Source organism: Lycorma delicatula, chromosome 4 (genome assembly GCF_047948215.1).
Source record: "Lycorma delicatula isolate Av1 chromosome 4, ASM4794821v1, whole genome shotgun sequence".
Classification (NCBI taxonomy): domain Eukaryota; kingdom Metazoa; phylum Arthropoda; class Insecta; order Hemiptera; family Fulgoridae; genus Lycorma; species Lycorma delicatula.
In genome coordinates, this window is record NC_134458.1 from 77,910,166 (window position 1) to 77,933,238 (window position 23,073).

Consider the following 23,073-nt stretch of genomic DNA (forward strand, 5'->3'; position numbering starts at 1 on the left):
AAACAGCAGATAAAAATACTCTTTTATCCTTACCCAAAAATATCCTAAATTTTATAGGATTATTGAAGTTATCTTGATAACTTCAATGGGATGAAGTTATAACGATAACTTCAATGGGATTTTGATTACTATCTCATCTTAGATAGTAATGGGCAAGGTCTAAAGAAGATGATTAATTAGTTTCCTAATTGGGCATAAACTAGTCAGCAGTACTTTAAATAGGATGGGTCTAAAAAAATACCTAAATGCAGAGCCCAGTAATATGTGAACAATCCAGTGAAACTGGAAGAAATTTTCTGCTGGAATGTGTGGTGCTCCAAACTGAAGAAAATTAGGGAAATATTTATGCTGTTAAATGCACCTTCACTATAAATATAACAAAGTACTACACAGAAAGAAGAAATGAAGTATATAGTGAAAAATGGTCCTGCAAGAAAAATTAAGCAATTAGTTATGTACAAAAAAAACAAAAGTTTTTTGTAATAAAATTTATAGATATTTTATTTATTTTAATTTATAATTATTTTATTGTATTAGAAAGTATTAACAAGCCTAGTATTAACTGACAAGCAGCTTAATCTTAGGTTAGGCTTAATGTACAGCCAACAGATAGAAAAAAAATCAAGATGGATCCATAAGCAGAGCCTCAAATTGCACAAACACCAAGGACACAAAACCCAAAGAGATCTGCACATCCTTAACACAGATCCAATGGGCATTTAGTAAAAATTTATATAAAAGGAAAGGAACTACGATAAGGGAAAGCGGTGAATGGTGATACCATATACTCTCAGAAGGGTACTATACTAAATGACCTCCTGAGGTGAGCCTCAGAATTCCTTAAGGAAAACTCTTACCCACCCTCAGAACTGTGCAATAGGTGGAAGTATCCAACCAAAGTATACAAATCATTCAGCCAGATCCTCGTTGGAGGATATATATATATATTCAAATCCTCTATATATATATATATATATATATATATATATATCAATCAAAATAAATATAGTGGTCTTTTTGGCCCAAATTCATTGAACATACTTAAGCTGTGTCCACACCTGTATACTTAACTTTCTTGTTGCTATTTATGATATGTTCTGAACCATCAACACACAAATTTCAGTGAAATGAATAGGAACTAAAGAAGTTTATGAACTTAACCATATTCATATCTTGTATCATGAATAATGTACAGATCTCTGATAAAGACAATATTGATACAGGTTTACATGTCTTAACATGATTTACAAAAACATGTTTCTTTTTTGTTCAACTTTTGCAATGATCCAAAGTTTGGAGATGAGCAGTTTTCTCCTGTGTTACTCATAAGTTCTTATTACTGCATCCTGTTATTTTACTATGTAACTTAATTAAAAAGAAGCCTTTTGTTTAATATTTATAATATTTATTTTTTGGTTTTTGAAGACAAAAACAGACCGTGGTTCTACCAGTCTCTTCTTGACTGTGGCTATACCATTTTCAATCATGTTTTATTATGATTAATTATTGTGCTTACAACACTACAAGCCAGGGTAAGATGTACCAAGAGATTAAATTTTGAAACATCTGTGAAATATCAATATATATATTACTTTCATAAAATAAAAGCTTTAATGCATTTCATCAATAAATGGTTACTATACACACATGAAATATGCTAAACGTACAAATTAATACATTTTCTCAAAACTACAGGTTTTACACCCTAAATAAAATTCTACTGGTGACCATGTCACACAACATAAAAGAACACTAAAGAAGCGAGAAATAGAGAAAAATAATGGATGATACAATTTATCTTTATACTCTTATCTCATTCGCTGGATGATCTGATGGTGGAAGGATAATTACCTGTATTATACCTAGACATAACCAACAACCCTATACAGATGACTTGTCTACTACAATACTGTTATTACACTAATGCATCTTTAAGATTAATAACTGAAAATATTCAGTATGTATATTATTATGAATACTGAGGTTACCGTAATAAATCACATTTCCCTATTTTTACAAAAATGGTGATTTTTAGATTTCTACGAGCAATAGCTTAATATACTTTTTAAAATATGACCGAAAACAGTTTAATCCCAAAAGGTTTAGAGCCAAAGTTTGGCACTATTCTAGTGCCAAAAGGCACTAGAATATCTCAAGTTTATAAAATAAATGTGAGTTATATTGGCAGTAGAGTAATTATATATAAAACACAATTTTGATTAAATAAATCAATATATATATTTTTTTAAATAATAAATACACATTAACAATTATTTATGTACTGAAAGATTACTTGACAAAAAGCAAATAAACATTTACAGGTGTATTATAATGTATGTAAACTAAACTAATACTTTGATACATTTAATAAATTTGCATAATACAAAACATACTAGTGTATTATTATTCTGACGAAAACATCAACTTTTTTTTAGAAAAATAATTAAAATTTGATAATCAATTATATTTTTACAATAAGTAATTGACACGTAGGAAATTCATTAATTTTTATTCTAATACACTTAATACAGAAATTAGATAAAATTTAACAGTCATTTTAGAACTATATCATATTAAGTACAAAGTACAAATGTAAAAAAAATAATTTATTTTTTTTGAGCTTTTTTTTAATTTATAAAATACATTTATTTACGTGGACACAGCAGTGTTTAATTTGAACATCTAATAATACAGTAGGCTAGAAGTTTAAAGTAACAACTAATTTTTTGAATAACATCTAATAAAAATAATGACAAATTGTACTATATTAAAAAAAAAAAATAAATATATATATGATGTTTTTTTATGTTTAAAAATATTCACGCTTAATATGTTTTTGTTTTAGAAGCACAACTACAGTGATAAATAATAATTTAAAATAATAATTATTATTATAATAACATCACATACAAACAAACTTACAGTCACTTCATTACAAATATGAGAGCAGAAAATATACAGTAAAAAAAAAGTCATCATGTTGTTGACAAAATCCACAACGCCTCAACCACAAACAAAAAATATTGTACAGTTTTTCACAAAATAATGCACATTATAAATAAATAGAATGTTTCCATAAAAATAACAAAAACATAAACCATTAAAATAATAATATAAATAATAGGCAAACACTGAGATACACAAAACTTAAAGATTATTTAGGATAATCGATCTTGTATGTACATTAAATAAATTTATCTATAAATCATGATACATCAAAAAGAATATAATATGCAATGTATTATGTATGAATGTATGTGCAAGTGTGTGTAAAAAAAAAAGTAAATTCACAGCCATAAACATTCTTTACACTCACTCCAATCATAAGTAAATATACATAAACATTCATATTACAGCATACATGCACACATATACACATATGTCCATTCATTTACACACTAAAAAATGCGTAAAACATATATACACACAACAAACATACATATAAATATAAACACGCAAAATTAATACACACACACTTACTCGCATTAGTAAAAATGAAAATATATATTCACTTCATACGTTTGATTTAATACATAATTATAAAACGTATAATTTTTATATCCTTGAGTGACATATTATATAATAATATACTTAAGTCTTAAGCTCAACTACTGTTATAGTAAATTTAAATTCATACTCAAAAATATGATTTCGATAATATAAAAATAGATTTTAATAACAGCCATTTTTAAATAATGTTTAAATAATAAATAATATCCTATCTTATATAAAACCTAGCGTAAAAAATAAATATGACAAGTTAGGTATAAAAGTACAAGAGGAGATAAAATTAAAAATTAATCTGATAGCCTAATCTTAAATACTGTACAATTTACGCATAAAAATGCTTTAATAAATAAAAGGTATATGTCCATATCATGCTTCACTTAGTGTCGTCGGTTTTTTCCTTGTTAATATGCTCTTGAGATTGGCGACTTCAGATGCCAGACGAGCCACTTCCGATTTCAGATGGGAATCGTCAGGAGCGCTGACAGCCCATTCGGCTCCCAAAGAAATGCCTGAATCTCGTTCATCACTGCTACCTTCGGCGTCCCAAGGCGGACTGGCTCTCGCTCCGGGTTCTTGTTTTATGTTCTGAAGCGAAAGGAGAGCAGTCGCAGCGACGTCTTTATCTCCAAGATGACTCTTATGTCTCAACTTGTGAGGCAAACTGTTATTAGGTGCTATTAACGTCACCGGTACTGAATTTTCATCTCCGCTTCCGCTGGACAGTTCGTACGGCGATGGCGCTCGACTTCTACTGTGGCTTCGACTTCGACTCAAATTTAGGACGCTGTTGCTGGCCGCTTCCAGCGCTGGAGGATGAAGCGGTGGCAAAACCGGAGGAAACGGATAAGGATATACTTCAGATTCGTGTAAATTGTCGGGTTCTTGAATGTCGCGTTGGTAAACCGGATTCGGCGGCGACGGAGGGGGTCCTTGATTGATAGAACGATGAATGACAGGAGTAGGAATCGGACCGGGTCCCGGGCCGGGTTCAGGAGAATACATCAGAGGGGGTTGGTTGTTGCAAAGTTTTGCCCTTTTCGCTAGACTGAGCACCTGTTCGTTCGTGGGCAAAGTAGCCATAACTTGTTCTACGCTCACAACGTTTTCACCATTGATTCCAAATTTTTCTTTAATAGCTGCCAACTGAGCTTTTAATAAGTGATTCTCTTTGCTCAGCTCTACTACTCTTTGTTCTAAAATCATATCGTTAAAACGACGTTTCTCTCTTGATCTCTTGGCGGCTTCGTTGTTTCTCCGTCTGCGATCCCAATAACTCTCATCTTTCTTGTTATCGGGAATAAATTCTCTTTGTTTACGTTGAGAGAACAGTTCTTTTCTTTGAAGTTGCGATGTAATGTCGTATCCCGGAGGATAATCCTGATTCTGTGAATCAGAACCTGGTGACATCATGCCGAGTGAAATTCCAGGATCAGGATTACAGTATTGAGGAGGCGGACCATTCCCGCTGCTGCTGCTGCCGTTGCTGTTGCCTCCGTTTCCATTACCGTTGCCGTTATTATTGCTGAGGTGACCAGCAGGCATACTAGAATTCAGATACGGTGTCTCACCATTAATCGGTGATCCGCTCTGACGTGTTATAAACTCTGCCACCATCATTTGATGCCTTAGAACATCTGAAACAAAAAGAAAATACCTATGTAGAATTCTGTCTTAATGAATAATGAACAAAAAGATGATAAAAAATTGGCAAAAAGAATACGATAATACGTACAATCTACGCGCACGCGCACGCGCACACACATACAACTTTACTAAATAACAAATTGTTGCGGATGACTAGTAATAATCAATTCTTTAGAATATGCTTCAACGTAAGAAAGAGAACTAGTCGCCCCAAATAAAATACAAATAATTAAATTAGAGTACAGTTAATGTTGAGTTATCTATAAATGTATGAAAACTGCGTTTTGCCAACTATTAACAAACACATGCCCCCGCGTTGCAATAATTTTCCTAAAAAAAAAAACAACAGAAAGTATATATACTCTTTAGTTTAATACATAAATATTCTGAAAGCATCAAGTGCTAAATATAAATCTCCCAGAACACTACATTTTAAACAGAACGTTTAATCTGTTCGATGTTGTAGGTAATGAATGACTCATTCATTATGATGAATCAATGCCAGACAAATCATTAGTGCTATTTAACAATGGTTTTATTCAGAGCTTGTGAGCAATGGAAAATAAAACTACTTCAAACTAAAAAAAACTAAACTGACAAAAAATATATAACAACAAAAAAAATCTATTAAAAATAAGAAACGTTTTTTATATTTTAAATATTTCACATACTTTTATAAACAAATAAGTGCAAAATTTGATTCAGAAATGAAAAATATATCGGCATCATTATTAAAAATACTACATAAATTCACTCTCGCACGATCATTAAATTATGAATGACTTGTTTATTATAAGTATGTTTATTGGTCAGGGTAAACAAAAATTTGCATAATGAATAATCATTTAGAAGTTATCGGCGTAAATATTGTGGTAAAATTTAAAATACACCGGGGGTATAATTTTTCAAACAAATCTTGCACTTTATGAACTACTATTAAATCTTTTATAGTTTCTACATACACATAACACGCGCGCCCAAGTAACATTCGTATAATGTTGTGTAAGCAGACAAACATCAGTTTACTTGTTGCAATCTTTGGAAGAGAATTTTAAACTTAAATATTTGAAAACTTTCATTACTGTGATTAAATAACATAAGTAACAATTTGTAGATCAATATTTACCGATAGAAATGACAAACGCAGTCACTTAACTCCATAAAAGGAAACGTTAAATTTTCTGTGCCACGTATATTTATTAATAAATCACGGCGTTCAAAGTATACTTGATTTAGTTTCTGTGATACAAAATATGTAGCCGTTAAATTTTTATTGTACCTCTTAAAAATTATTTTACAAACAATATAAATAAAACTACGGAGAAATATTGGAGTAGTTAAGATAAACCGGTTTTCAATCGCTTTTATGAGTAAGTACACACAAACAATATTTATACATCATTTACACATTGGGTGTTTCAACAACAACAAACGGACTAACCGCAAAAGTTATATATTTCAGAAATTAAAGTTTCCCCGACCAGTAGTGTTCGCCAGTACAGTTGACCAGTACTGTTTCTATTTGTTACTGTTCGCATACAAATATACGATTTAAATTTAGAAATAGGCTGGTGTACGTAATTTATTTAGCAGGGAAATTGTGGTACAGTTTAAATACCGTTTTTACAACTACAAAAATGTTAATTTTTGAACATTTTTGGCAGCTCAGTACAAATTATCTCTTTAATTTTTACACTAGCTGCAACAATCTAAACGTGAACTCAGAAGATTTTTTAGCATTTATATTTTTTTTATTGACGATTGCATATTTTTTAGCATTTTATATATGCGTTTACAAATTATTATGAAGTCGTCTCCAAAGGATGAGTTTCAATATTCAGTTTTTTCATACTTATTACGTTACTGAATTTAATCTTACATCACAGCAGTACAAATGTAGTGGGGTAGAGTCAAGATGCTGCAACAGTTGCACGTTACGACTGCCGGTAAGTAATTTTATAAAAGTTCATAGACCCAAGGGAAATGGCGGAGTACAACTATTATAAGAAGCTAAGAGAACCAGCAATGTTTGCGAGAATCCACCAAGGTCATTCCCATTTCTTTGGCCTTCTGGCCAACAAGGAGCATTGCACTCTGCAAGCTTGCGTAACCTCCTCCACGTCCTCCCACCACGGTATACAATGTTCGGACCCCTCCGTGGACAACGAAGTCGCGGAACTGTTCCGGCGTTCGTCGTGTCGACTGGAAATTTACAAAGTCAGCATCTAACTCAGCATATTAATATTAACAGTAAACAAAGGAAAAAAGCAAAAGTAAAGAATTCAGAATTCCAAACGGTTCAAAAATTAATATATATATATATAGTAATTAAATGTATTTTTGAAATTAATACATGGACATAGAAAAATATATATACAAAAAAAGACTAATAAAATATCTAATTGCTTTGTAATAAAATATTAAATAAAATGCGTCACATAACCGTTCAACAATATTTCTGTAATATTACATAAATTGTATATACAGTTTATTAAAAGGTGTGTTCACATGTATCAATACTATCTTATCAAATGATAAATGACTTGCAAGTAAAAGATGTTACAGATTACCAGTTACTAATATATATGTAGACACACCTCAACTGTTAAACAATTGTTCTACAAAAAAATAATAATGGCCGTTTTTGTTTTTTTGCTTTTAAAAAAGAATTTTCGTTATCTTTAATTTTAGAACAACATTTATTTTTCTAAAATATAAATTTTATATAAAACACTTATTTTTCTAAAATAAACAAACAGTTAAGAAAATATAAGCAAAAAATAACTTCTTATTCAAGAATTTTAAAATTATAAATAAAGTTAATATATAATCATTTATCTTCAAATGAACAAATTTACAAAAGCATTTGAAAAAACCCATAAAAATGGAAAACAAATTTACAAAAAAAAAGTCATCGGATAAGGGATTAAATCTCAATTTTCAATTTAGTGACGCAAACATTCAGAAAATTTTCTCTTTCATTGAGTTGTACTTTCTTTCCTGACAAATTTCACGTAAAAGCTTTTTTTTTTAAATCAGGCTACCCATTCTAAAATTATTATCCGATAGACAAACATACACACAGTGAAGCTATGAGCTTTATTAAAATACTTTCTTGAACTTTTTCAATTATTTTATCCCGCAGTCTTTAGTTATTTTATTAATTAAAAAATTCTAAATGTACTGATTTAAATAAAAATTTCGAAATATTTTATCAAAATTTTCTTAATATTAGAATAAAAAAAACAATCATTTAAAAAACCAAACTAAGCAATCATAAAGAAATAACAATACGCTGTAATAAACAGTTTAATTTTTTGAGTCTAGATAAAATTATTTTTTTTTTTATTTCGTGTTTTAAACAAAATTTAAGAAAATTAAATCAGTAATTTAAAATAATATTAAAAATATATATGTAATAAACAATATTTATTTTAAAGTTTAGCGTTATGCCTAAGAAATACAATGAATTAACAGTGAGCATCAAGGTGGGGCGATCACCTCAAATTTATGAGCACAGCTTCTTAGTGACCTTGAAGCAGTGGTCAATAATAGTTGGTTCGTCTGCATATCTATCAGACAGATTCAACTTGTTTATAGTTATATATGTTAATTTAATTACGTTTTATTTTATCAATTTTTTCTTCTTTCAATCTACATTCTGCATTTTAATATTTATGAAAGAAAAAAAATTAAATACATTTCATACAATTTTGTAAAAAAATATTCGATCTTTTTTTGTAATTCTACGTTTACCAATTTTTATTTAATCGATGTTTATTAACATTTAAAATAATACATAACATAACAAAGTATTTTTTGTTACATTCTATTTGAAGTGTATGCGCACGCGCGCGTGGATTTACTTTGATTACTCTGTAAAATTGTCTATAATTTATAATTATAATCCTATATTAATTCAGCAAGATTATCAACTGCATAAACATAACCTTCAGCAGTAAACTGGTTTGTAAAAAGTAGTTACCCTTTTAATTAGTATTGCAGATTAGATCTGCATAAGTTCTTTAATATTACAGGAACATTCTTTTCCACCAAATATTTTTAATTAGCGCCCGTTTTTAATTTTGTGTAACAATAATAATATTACTAAGTTTGAATGTAATTAATAAATATACTTTGATATTGTATTTGATTGCATAATTTAAACTAAACAGAAAATATTAAAAACATTTTACAAAAAAAAAAGCTGTATCTTCTATAAACGTATCCAGTAAAGGATAACAAGTTATACATTAAACAACCGATCTAGAAACAAGGTTATCAGTTAAACAGTATATATTAAACAAATTTAACCGTTAACCGTTCCATTACTTGAAATTTACTGACATTTTTTTCGAAGGCTTACCTAGACAGTTGAATTTACGTGTGGTCTGGTAAAATGTTTAACAGACCGTTTAAAGTATAAATAAAGTAAACGTTTTACTGCTACTAGATTCCTATTTTTATAAATATATGTAAAAATAAAAGAAAAGGAGTCATCATTTTTTTATGAAACGATATTGCCCAAAAAAAGTTTGTTTTTTTAGAAAAAGAGTAACAAATTTTCTAGGATATAATACATTTTACAAACGACCCGTAAAATCAATTCTTTATAATACGAAAAATTATTATACTAAAAATATTGCGTTAATTATAGATTTATATAATTATTTATCGATAATATAAAAAAGGGTTTCTTTATTGATGTCAATCGATTAGAATCGACAGTTTTCACTTATTTTATAGAACAGTAAAGAAAATACAATTAACTAAACTTTTGTGACCTTTATTATTAGCAAATAATCGATCAGATATGGTTCTAAAAAGAATTCTACCATGAAATTTATATTTACAATTAATAATGATAAAAAAAGATAATACTGGAAAATGATAATTTTATAATAAAAAACATTAAAATTCTATACGAAGTAAGTATTATTATATAATATATAATGTTTAAGGAAGTTGGCTATTTATATACAATAAATTAGGTACTGACAATATTCCTAGAAAAAAAATTATATTAATAGATTTTTAGCTGTAACTACGAGAAAAGCTGAAAACTGATATAACTTGAAATTTATAACATATGATTTGGCTAAAAACAAAGCAAAGTTGCACCACATTGGACCAGTGCATCAAAATCATTATGGAATCACAGCACCAAGTATCAACTGACAATAATCATTGTGTTGCGGTATAGAAGGTTGTATGCTTAAAAAAAAGAAACACTTTACTTTGGTGAAACGTAATTATAGACAGAATTATACCAAATAGTACATAAAATATCATAGTTATTGCGTTCTGTACGGGACGTCATGTAAACCGAAAAAACATATTCGATGAAGTGTAATCGGTGAGAAAATATAGCAAAAAGATCGAGCGACAATAGTCAGTTGTGTTCTATGGTGTACAACGGCGTACAAACCAGGAAAAAACACTACGGAAATTATTTTGTTTTTTATAAAAAATAAACATAAAATATTCTTGTATCTGAATATAGTAATTTTTTTTTGCCACATCTGATATAATTGATATGAGTAATTTTGCGAGAGCTATTAGATGGTTTTTTCTTAAACTTATAATAGATTTTATTCATCGAACAAATATAAAAAAAAAATATATAAAAAAAGTTTTTTTTAATATTACAATAAGCTAAAAGTAGTGCGAGGCTTGTATATATATATTTTTTTTTTCTTGTCAATACAACCTTAAAATATCGGAAATAATCTAAAAATAAATCAAAATAAATAAATCAGCCAATCTCAAAATATCGTAAGATTCAAATAATCAGAAGTCTTAGAATAAAGTAGAAAAAAATATATACATCTACAAAACGGGTAGTTTTTACAAATTTATAAGAATATACATTTTGAACGTTTAAGTCAAGCAAATTGTACGTAGTTACGAAAAAACATGTATAAATGTATTTTCAATTACCTTTCTCGTAATTAAATATATATATTAAATTTCGATTTAATAATAAAAAAAATTAAAAACGATGAATTGCACACCGAAATTTAAGAATATAGATAATTTATAAACTAGTTATAGTTTCTTTCCCCACTTAAGCGGGCTAATATAAAATAAACGGCTAAAACAAATTAACGAAATTTCAAAAAAACAAAAAAAATGAAAGAATTCTATGAAAAGTAATCTAGTTGTGTTTTTAATCAACAACAGAAAATTATTAATAGAAAAAAGAAATGTACAATAAGAAATAATAGTAATAAAAAATTAAAAAGCCTTTTTCTTCTAGTATTATAATATGACTAATCTATAATCTGTAGAAAGCGTAATAGGCATTAAAAAAATATGTATGCAAGTACATATACATATACGGTGCGAATCAATAAAACATTTTCGTTTGCGTCTGAATACTAACAGACTCATCATTTCATGCAAAATCATCTAGTATGATGTATAAGAAACTACGCTTAAAGAAACGCTTGGATTTGTGAAATCGTAAAATTCCTCAACTGTTACACTGACAAACACCGAGTCAGTATTTAAAAACAAACAAAAAATAAATAAAAAAAGTACATACTATTCCTCTATTTATATTATTTTACAGAATTAAATATAGTACCGCAAATCTGAAGAACGGCAGGTTTGATTTGAAAAATGTTTCATTATATTTAAGACTAATTAAAGCATTATATAATTGCGCTGAACTTCCAATCAAGATCTGGCTGGAAAGCTAAATTAGATAGTTCTTCGTGCCATCGAAGTTTGAATACGCTAAAACGTTTTCTTGAGGAAGCCTGAACCTGTTGTGGCTCTTTATTGACTTAAGGAAAAAACAAGTCGTAGCAGATTACATATCGACCGATCGACAAAGATCGTTAATCGGTAGTTCCATCCTGGATAAAGATATTCTAGTCTCCTGAGGAATTGCGAGTAAAACAAAGGTTCCCTCGATTCACGTAGTAGACCTTGAAGTACTCATTCGAAAGAATTTTTCATAATTTCATAATCCATTTACGAGTAGATTTTTCCTTTCTCTTTCTACTTTATTATGTGGGTTTTGATTCTAGAATATAAGTCTTAAAGATATCGGATCCGAAAGAAAAATACTAAGTACTTCATATTTTAGTAAATCGTTTTTTTATGATAACTTTGTTTAACCGTCTGTTCTATAATCGGTTAAAAAATTTAATAACTATTTTTTTTCTGTTTAAATTAGTAACGCGGTAAGGTTAACTGTTAAATCGCTATAAAAATGAATCGATTTCTTGAACCCAGAGTGAACAATAAATAGAAATAAAAAAAATAATAATACAACATATGATAAATATTATAAAAAAATAATTTAAAGAATAAAAATTATGAAGCAACATATTTTTAAATTTCTTAAAAATAATACAAATACAATTTAGAGTAAGCCATGAAATTTACCTGATGAAAGAAATTTGTAAAAACAAAACAAAAAACGTAAAAGAAAAACGATTCAGCTTTTACGGCGAGTATTGCATCATTATTAGCGGTATTGTTTTCAACGATTCATAACTTACAATTTAGTCGTATTTATTATTTAACAGACTATCACTAGAATATAATATCAAACTGAATTTTTAACAATAGTTAATTCTAATGTTAGCCGCTTACCTACGTATTTATGAAATAAACACTAGTTGCTTGTAATAAAAACATGAAAACCCAGAAATCAATTCCAGATATTTTAGGAAAAAACACAAGATGCGTCTATAAAAGCGATTAGCTGTGTATTATTGTAAATATGCAGAAAAATGATTGTAAGTGTACACCGGTATAGAATAATAAGTGAATCAATTTCAAATAAAAGTTTTATTTTAAGTTGTAATAATAAATATTACAGCAGGGAAAAAACACAGTTGTTAAAAGAAATTAAAAATTTATGCACAAAATTATTCAAATAATAAAAACCATTTTTTTCCGTTCATATAAGATGACACATCAAATTAAATATGAATGGCGTTAAACCTAAAAAAAAATAGGAAATACAAATGTGAAATAAGCTATTTCTTCTTCCATTTTCTAATATAAAAAAATTTCACAAATATGAAATTGTGTTCGCAGCTATTACGAATTTTATAAGTATCAAAATTTTATTTGTTAATAACTAACCGATACTCTTTTGGGATCTTATAATTTAAACCCGTACTACTAAAGAAGTTACAAGAAACTAAGCGACGAAAAAAAAGGTTTAAAAAAAATGAAGGAAAAAATAATCCATTCCGTAATTACTTTGTTTATGTTGTTCGGTAACTTATTTTACCGTAAATTTTAAACATTCAAAAAAATATTTTCACGCTTAACTTTTTCTAGATCGTAAAAAACTCGTTTAAGTACTTCTTATTAACGACAGGTTTAAACAATATAAAAAAAAGTATACATACCTTTAATAACAATAATTTATCTATTGATATATTTCGATAAACCCTGTTAATAATTTAACTCTTTATGTTTTAAATTTGTATTTATTATTTCGTTATTTCTATAAATAATTAACTTAATACAACAATTTATTACGTTATTTTTACTAATTAAAAAAATAAATACATTAATTATTTATTTTAAAATCCAAAGTTTTTATATATTCTATGAATGTCCTCTTTACATCAGAGCTTTGACGAATTTAATGAATGAATTAATTTGCATGAACTCACTGAATTCGTTACAACAGATTTTTACTGTATTCCAGCCTTTCTCAACCTAGGGGTCACAAATTTAGCCTATAACTTTACACGTAAACAAGAATGAAAACATTTAACTACAAAAAAATCAATTATAAACATTTTACTTAATATTTATAAGTACCTCGTACAAATGTATAGAAAATAAATTAATGAGACGGTTGCGTTTATTTATAATTAAAAATTTTCTCTATACGTGTATTCGCGTTTGAAACAAACGAAAGCAAGTTGTTTTTAAGTGATAAAAGACGATTCCTATATTTCATTTTTAGCGCAACCATAGACGAGAAACCTTCATGGTGGTAAGACGGGGTGAAAGAAATTAATATTTTCAACGCTTCTGTGATTTCCAATTCACTTCGACGAGTAAGCCAAAACGTATCTAAATTTTCATATGCGAATTGTAGTTGTAACGTTTTATCGGCAAACCTTTCGATAACCCGGCCGTGAATCTCAACCGTTAACTTAACATCTGCAACTAGCTAAATAGTTTTAACTAGGTTTCATTGGGTTATAGTTTCGGGAGGGGGCGCGAAATATTCGTTATATATATTTTTGCTTTTTGGGGGTCGTGGAGCGAAAAAGTTTGAGAATCATTGCTATTATTCTATGACAAGCGAGCAAAAAAAAATTAATTGTTTTTGACAAAAATAATTAATAATGAGCAAATTATTTTTTTAATTTTGTTTGAAACTTTTTTTGATATATTAATTTTTACAGTATTATATAAAAAAATAAAATTCTGGAAACGCAAGATTTTTTTACGTGGCAGTTGTATCCGTTTACTTTATTTTAGAAGATTATCAAGCTGAAGAGAACTGTTAAATTTAACAACTTTTGTGTTTATAAAGATACACTGATAGACAAAAAATGTTTTTTAAGGTTTCTCTAAGTTTGAAATCATTTCTTGAACTGCATTTTTATATACATTACAAATCTGTAAATACAATTGTTTTATCACCCTTAGTTTTAAACGAATTACGCTTCAAATAAAATTAAGGGATAATATAGTTAAAATCTGTAAAATTTATAATTTTGCTGATGCTTTTCTTTTATAAATAGCCTGAGGCACATCCCAGATGAATGTCCAACAGTAATCGACTAGCATGTTAGTATTCCATTTCCCTTTATAGCGGCTTTCCATCACCCAAATGTCTTGGTGAAAACGTTCACAGTGTTCGTCACTTACATCTCCGAGGTTGTCCGGGAAAAATCCAGATGCGAGTGGAGGAAATGTATTTTCAAAGACATATTACATCCCATAGCTCTGTATGAGATAAGAAGTTGATTAACAGTATCGTGGTAAAAGTCGGATTTTTTTTTGCCGAGAAATGTTTTGGAAACGCCTTTAAATGAAGCGCATGCTGCACTTTCTTCATTATTTAACATTGAGTTAAATACATCATCTCTGGCGTACAAAAATCCGGGACTATCCTTCTTCATTGCTTTTAAAAAATTTTTCATTAGTCCTAGCTTGATATGGAGAGGGGGTAAAAGTATTTTTTTGGGTTCAACTAAGGGCTCATGAACAATAGTTTTCCCATTTGGAGTTAAGTTGTCTCGTTTCTTCCACTCTTTGGTAACATAATGTTTATCCCTAGCTCGGCTGTCCCATTCGCGAAGAAAACACATGTACTTACTGCATGCCTAACAAAATAGCTATAACTTTCAAATCAGCATATGTTCCGGCTATGTTTTTTATAATTTATTTTTTCAAAAACGTCTTTCATCACATCGTATGTCTCTTTCAAATTAATACCATAAGCGATTGGTATCGAAGGATATTTGTTACCGTTGTGTAGTAGAACCACTTGTAAACTATACTTGGACGAATTTATGAATAGGCGCCAGTCCTCGGGTTTATGAACTTGTCTTAAGTGCAACATAAGCTCATCAATATTTATACAATAACCCAAATTATTTTCATCAATAAAGTACTGTGAAAGTTCCTTTTGTCGGCTTCGAAAGCTCGAAATTTTTGTTTTATTTTGAAGTAAATTCCAATCTTTCAGTCTTGATTCGAACAGTTCAGCTTGATTTCTTAAATCCCTAACCGAATTTTTTAATTCACCTTATGATATAAGATGTGGCTTATTGGAAGATAATTCAAAATCAAAGTCGTTGTCTTCTTCAGTACTGCCTGATTCTTCATCGCTGCTTTCGTAACACACATTCACAGGCGGCTCAGGAACTGGAATAATTTCACTGTGACAGGCCTGATTGCAGATTGCAACGAAGGATATTTTACAGTATGTTTAGATTTTACGGTAGTCACCACATACATAACAAAAATCATCCACATATCATTTACACAATTTCGAGGCATTATGACACTGCATTGTTAACAAACGTAAGAAAGCAATAAGACTGAACAATATTCGTAAATCCAGTGCTTAATACAAACAACACAAATGCGATTTCAGCTACAAGTTTTGACCTGCACAGACATGATTAATCTTGTCGATGAAGACTCACTGTTCAGTATTAGATATGATTTCATAATATGTGACTATGATAGGATTTAATTCTTTGTCTAGTATTGTTTATTTATAGCTTACAAATTTTGTTGACAAAGTTAAACAATAAAAAATGAGCTAACAAAATACAATATAGGAGCTTAAAATATGCTAACTATACGTTGAAAAATAAAAAAAATTCTTTAATTAAAATTTAAAAATTTTTCAAAATTGATGGGTGATAGAAAGATTTTGAGTTCATATTTGTTTTCAGCATAAAAAAAATTAAAATCATGTACCGCACGTTAGGAAACAAAAATTATGTTTATCAGTGTAATTATTTCTGAATTTGAACCTTAGTTTTTTTTATGCAAGTTCATGTGCTAATAATGGGAATCCACGCTATAACACTGACTTTAAAGCAAGATAAAGAAAATGTTCTATTATCTAGCTTATTTGTGTTAAATTATTGTTAAAATCAGATAGAAATTATGCGTTATTTTTTTTAAATTCAAAATTTTTTCCAGTTAAAAATAAGCAGATTTAAATGGAATTTACTGCTACATGCAAACGTTTAGATTTTTTACTTTAAAAAATGTAGGGTATGTAAAAACTTTAAGACACGTCTTTTTATCGGACAACTATAATATTATTAATCCATTTTATTTATTTTTTTTTCTTTTATGAAAATATAATTTGTTTTAAGCGCATAAACTAATAGACTTTAATAAGTAAAAAACAAATAAAAAATAAAGTATTAGGATGAAATACGTGTTAATACTTCTTAAAATAAATTAATTAATGAGCTATTAATTATATCTATTTATAGTCGTTTAAATCATGAAAACTGCAACACATATTATTTTAGTGTATTTCTTGTATGAAAAAGGAAACATCTAGATTGCCATCAGCAGATAATCTAGAATTAATTTGTTTACGCATACTTAATATAAAAAGGGATTTACAAGAATAGAGAACACACACACACACACACATACATATATATATAATAATAATAATAATAATAATAGTTGATCAGTTCAGTGAACTGTTCTACTTTTAAAAACATTAAAAATAACTATCTCATAAGATGGTCAACCTCTTTGTTCAATTACAATGACATATGTAAAAATAATTTCTCTTTGTAAACAACTTCTTTAAACTAATATTATTAATAAAAATAAAAGAAATCGAAGATTTAATCTTTAAAACGTAACGTTTACTATCTTTTAGTCTTAAGGTTCAACATCCGATAACACCTACAGGTTTTCTTTTTTTTTACTATTCTTTAAATATTATTATTATTATTATTAGTCAATTAGTCATTTGTATAGAAATAAATATTACTTTATACTTTGTGCACGTACTATATCTTTACCGATGAATTCTAAGCTTAATAACTCACTTCATTATTAACTCGCTTCATTAAACGATAAAAAAAAGTCTTATTTTATTTACCAAATAATTTCTTTTTTTTACTACTGGAATTTTTATTTAAAAGACTAAAATAAAAACGAAGAACAATATTCTTTGCAATTAATTTTTAATCTGACTCAACTTAAAGTCGGAGTGCAAAAAATAATCTAAAAATACGCCCTAATATCTACACTATAACCAAACTTTTCGCATTAGTTTTGATGTTTTTGAACCAAACGTTTTCCGGTTATTAGCCATTTTAAAACAATAGCGATTTTAGTGGGTAACGATTATTTAAAAAAATAAAATAGTAATATGTTCGCGCTGTTTAACCGAATAAGAAAATGTATAGGGTAATTAAAAGTAATAATATTAGGACGGATAAAAGTTATGCATAACGTAACTGCTACACTATCGTAATTCTAATAATATATAAGAGGTGAAAGTACTGTAACGACCACCATATAACGTAGTCTTTGGTACTGTTACCGTGGGGCACCGCTGTTCGTAAAGAAAGAATCTAAGCATTGATTTCCTTACAAGTGTTACTGAAAATCGTTCCTCTATGAAGGGAATATTAATCATATTTTTATATGCAAACGACATCCGCGTTTAAGAGCGGTTGTTTTTAATTACAATCTTTCATTCAGGTAATTAAAACGAATGGATATTAAGTGAAAAAAAATAAAAAACTATTCCTTCTTAATGAACGTATTTTTCGCTCATCTTATACTTGCGTTAAGTAGAATTACGTTATAAAGTATTAAAAAATTGTCTACTTTTCATAATCATATTTTTCTACTTTTTATAGACAAATTTCAGTAACGAAACGCAAGTTGAATTTGTAAATAAAAAAGTGAATAACTAGTTAGATAAGACAACCCTCGACTTCTTAACGCTATTACAAAGCTTAAAAAATCCGCGATAAAAATAATAAAATTAAGATATAACCCTTTTATTTAAAAAAAATAATAATAAATATCTATTTAATTTAATATTAAAATGTATTTTAAATTCGCAAAAAAATATATAACCTACCAACCAAGCAAAAATACTATAAACCGACAATCGCGTAATTCAATTTAACAATTTATAAAAATATATGTAGTGTCCCAAAAATTTCCATACATAGAAAAAACAAACAGTTTTTTTATGATGGTCACGGTATATCAAGAAAAGATACAAAACATAAATCATCTCAAGGGACAATCACCAGCTCTGCTAAGCAGAGCTGGAATATATTTGTAATGGCGATGGTGATACGTTTCCTTGATATGATTTATTTATCTTTTTCTGATACACCATGGCCATGATAAAAAATAGTTTATTTTTTCTTCGTGTGGAAACTTATGGGATACCTATATATATTTTGTTATTCTCAAAAATCAGAGAACGATTAAATTAATTTTTTCCATAAAACTTACCAAACTTCAGATAATTTTATTTATTTCTTGATGGTGTAAAAATAAGCTATCAATCTTACACTGTTGATCATATACTGTTGTAAACCAGAAAAGTTTATTAATTCGGGTTTAAGCCTAATATCTCATTAAGACTAAACCAGTTCAGTCCGTCACTGAATTTTGATAACGATAAGCTTTTCTACTTACAGCTAACAAAAACAAAAATGTTCTTTTGTTTGTTGGATGAATTATAAATATATAATCTTATTTTTCAATTAATTTCCTGTCTTTGTGTGTGGTAAAACATAATAGATTTATTTTTAGATATTTTTAAATAATTAGATTTTAATAAAATATATTTACACGATATATATTCGTTCTAAAATTAAAGAATTAAGGCAATAATATTATTTATACAACTCTCTGTGCTCTGACAAACATATGTTTCTCTTAATAATGATTCATCGCATTTAATGTATTTTTGTATGACTAAAATTTCACTGGAATCAATGACTTTCTGTTTTATTTTAAATAAATGAAAAAATTTATTTAACGCAGAAAGAAATACGATTTCAATTTTTTCTACAAATTCGAAGAAGTTATAATTCAAGTATTTAACAGAGACTATTTATTAAATAATTATTAAACCCTCGCGTGCACAGCACACAGGTGACGACTCGCATGTTAAAAATGTAACTTATCTTTTCTTTTAACCTATACTTTAGTGGTTCCACAATCGTTAAAATAAAATAACGGTTCTGTTGACTAGGACAATCAACGGTTTATTATCGTAAGATACACTGAAACCTGTACGAATGGCCAGTCTTGAAAAAAATAAATTTTTTCTTAACTTTGCGATAAAGTATATTTTTCAATAAAAAGAGTCCTTAAAATAAATTTATAATTAAGTATTAATTAGTTTATATATATATATAAACAAAAGATGGAGTACAAACTTGATTTCATTAATTAAATTTAAGTGTACTTCCAAATATTACAAATCTGTATGTAAATAAAAAAGTAATAACGAGCTTAAATTTAAAATAAAAAAAAAATTATATCTAGTTCAAATAAAAATGTTGTTATGAACACGAACTGTTACATCATTAAATAAAATTGATTATAATATTATAAAATTTAAAATCAATTGTTTATGAGAATTTACTGACATTAGTCATAAAAATAATTTCAAAGAACGTAATTATGAAAGCGATTAGAGATAAGAAATGCTACAAGTAGATATAAATTTTAATTTTAAATAATTGTAATGAAGTTTTTCTTAAACGATTTAAACAATTTCATTATATTACATCGTAGTTATATTTACCCTAGAAAAATTTAAAGCTAAAATAACTCAAATCAGGGCAATAAACTTTTCAGATTTAATTCTGTCACATTATTTATTACGTCTGCGACATAATATGTAAAGTATCTAATGTAAAGGAGCCAGCATTCGTAATCGCTTTCTCTGGGAGTAATGATGTTAATTTTACAGACGATCCTTGTGAAAGAATCAATCGCAAGGCTAAATATCACCTCCATTTTGGTGGGCTTTAAACGTTGATATACTACAGTATATACGGATCAATGGAAAAGGAAACGGAAACTTATTTCATTCCACTTTTTTGCTTACTTACTAACTTTATGGTTACGGCATTTTATACACATACATGTAGAGAGTATGTTGGTCTGTTTTGTATTTAACTCGTAAAACAAAAAAAATCAGTTTTTAATTTTTAACGTTAAAAAATGACCGTTAGTGATTAATTAGATTCTTTCACAGGAATATAAATTGGAGTAATATTTTTTATTTAAGCAATAAGACTGTTTTTTTTATTACCCTTCAGTTTTTTTTAAAGATAATCTTATAAATGAAAATATCAAGGCACTCACCAATTTTTTGAATGATTATACGTTTAAAAATTAAACTAATACATTGTTAATTTCAACATTCAAATTAAAGTATTTAATAACTTTAGCTATTTTCTTTATATACTTTCAAGACAATCGATTCTTTAATATTTCATTCTCTTGAAAGTCTAGAAAGACCAAAGTCTTTCTTTTTAATAACGTTCCATATGCTCAAACTTTCAGGTCACAATATAACATACAATTGAATTCATATTTACTTTAGTTATCTCGAAATGTACATCCAAATAAACAAAAATTTAATATCAATCGACGAATATAATATACAAAATTCTATTTAAACGTTCAAATTTAGTTTGCTTTTAACACATTCCGTTATTCTAAGAACAGGTTTTTAACATAAGGGTAACATAATTATACCAAAAAAAATAATATAAAATAATAAATAAATAACATCAGTTGTAATTTAAAGTTAAATAAATATACTTTTAACCGAAAAGTTCATGTTTTTAATAAATGCCAGACAGAATTTATAAATAAATGAAATTTATTTGTTTTAGGTTGGTGCTCTAGATTTTAAATGGCAAGCAGGATTGTTTAAACTCAATTCAGTTTGTTACATAATGCGTACAACATACGAAATATAATTACGAAATTATGTAATACCAGATATGGCATTGACTTACTTGCCAAGAGTTGACTAGATTTATTTAGCTTTGCCGTTCACGAGCGTTTAACATTATTTATAACAATTCAAAAACCTTAAGATTTAGAAATCATTTTAATATGTTTTTTACACTTTTATATACAGATATTACATCAGTGTACTACTTGTATTTATGTACAAATAAAAATTAAATTTTTAAAACAGGCTTTTAAATAATAATAAAAAGTTTTAAAAAAATTGTTTTTTTTTATAACTATGAACCTATTATGATAAAATAATTCATAAAACAATATATGTATATATTCGTGCGTTTTATTTCCCTAATTAATTTATTTCCAATTTAAGTTTTCTAAAAATTCACCTTTTTTTGGAAAAAAAAAATACATTCTGTGTACACATATATAAAACAGCATGGCATTATGAATCACACGAAATTAGATCTGTAACAGATGTTCTTTGGCCAATAATGGAATTGAAGCGACTAAGAATAACTTTAAATGAAATATTTTTTTCAGAATTTCCAAATTTATTTTGGGTCATATTATTTTATTTTAATTCCGTTATACTTTAAATTAATATGAAACAGCATCAATTTTTTCTGAAAACGCTATACATTTTCTAATAATTATGATTAAAAAAGAAATATTTCCATTTCACGTTGAACGCTTTTGAATAATTTTGTTCCATTTTCTAGTTTAAAATAATAAATAGTAATAGTTATTTTTCTGGTCTTAAACCAATCTTTCTTGAATTAAAGTAGGTCGAGATACAATTTTTTTTTATTTAATTAGATGACACGACAAAAAAAATACAAATACAGAGTTTGTGCCGGCATCCGTGACGTGATTGGTAGCGTGTCAGCCTTTCATCCGGAGATCCCCGGCTCGAATCCCGGACAGGGAGTTGTATTTTCACACGCTAAAATTCAAAATAATCATTTCACCTCATCCTCCGAAGCAATACCTAACGGTGGTCCCGGAGTCTTAAAAAAAAATACAGAGTTTGTAATGGCCAAACTCTGTATCTTATAAGTCTCTTATAATATAAGACTAAGACTTATATAAGACTCTTACAACATTTTTTTAACTATAAGTCAACAATTAATACGAAATTATTAATAATGATTACAAGGTATGTAGAAATTTACGGCGGCGAATAATATATAAAAATTATTTTAAAATGTTATATGAAAAAAAAATTATATCGGTCGATTGAATTCGAATGACGAGATTTTATGAAATAAAAAATCCCTTTTGTGCTGAAACAGCTGACTTATCTAATTTCCCCATGATCAACCAGTTATATTCTGCGAAACCCATAGTTTGTAAATATAGGAACTGAAGGTAGAAATTGTACGATGAGTTATATCAGAATGTACGAAGTCAAGAATTTATCAAGCAGGATGTGTTTAACTACATTATAACAGTTAACCA

General features: G+C 27.8%; 1 protein-coding gene across 2 annotated transcripts in view; it reads right to left on the reverse strand.

The window, feature by feature from the left end:
- Positions 1 to 2,219: 2,219 nt before the first annotated feature.
- vri (nuclear factor interleukin-3-regulated vrille) overlaps positions 2,220 to 23,073 on the reverse strand; it is a 61,290-nt gene continuing 40,436 nt past the window's right edge. For both annotated transcript variants that reach the window (XM_075363399.1, XM_075363400.1), the window contains one exon: positions 2,220 to 5,144. In XM_075363399.1, coding sequence (XP_075219514.1) covers positions 3,877 to 5,144 — 1,268 coding nt within the window. In that variant the 3' untranslated portion in view covers positions 2,220 to 3,876. The remainder of the gene's footprint in view (positions 5,145 to 23,073) is intronic.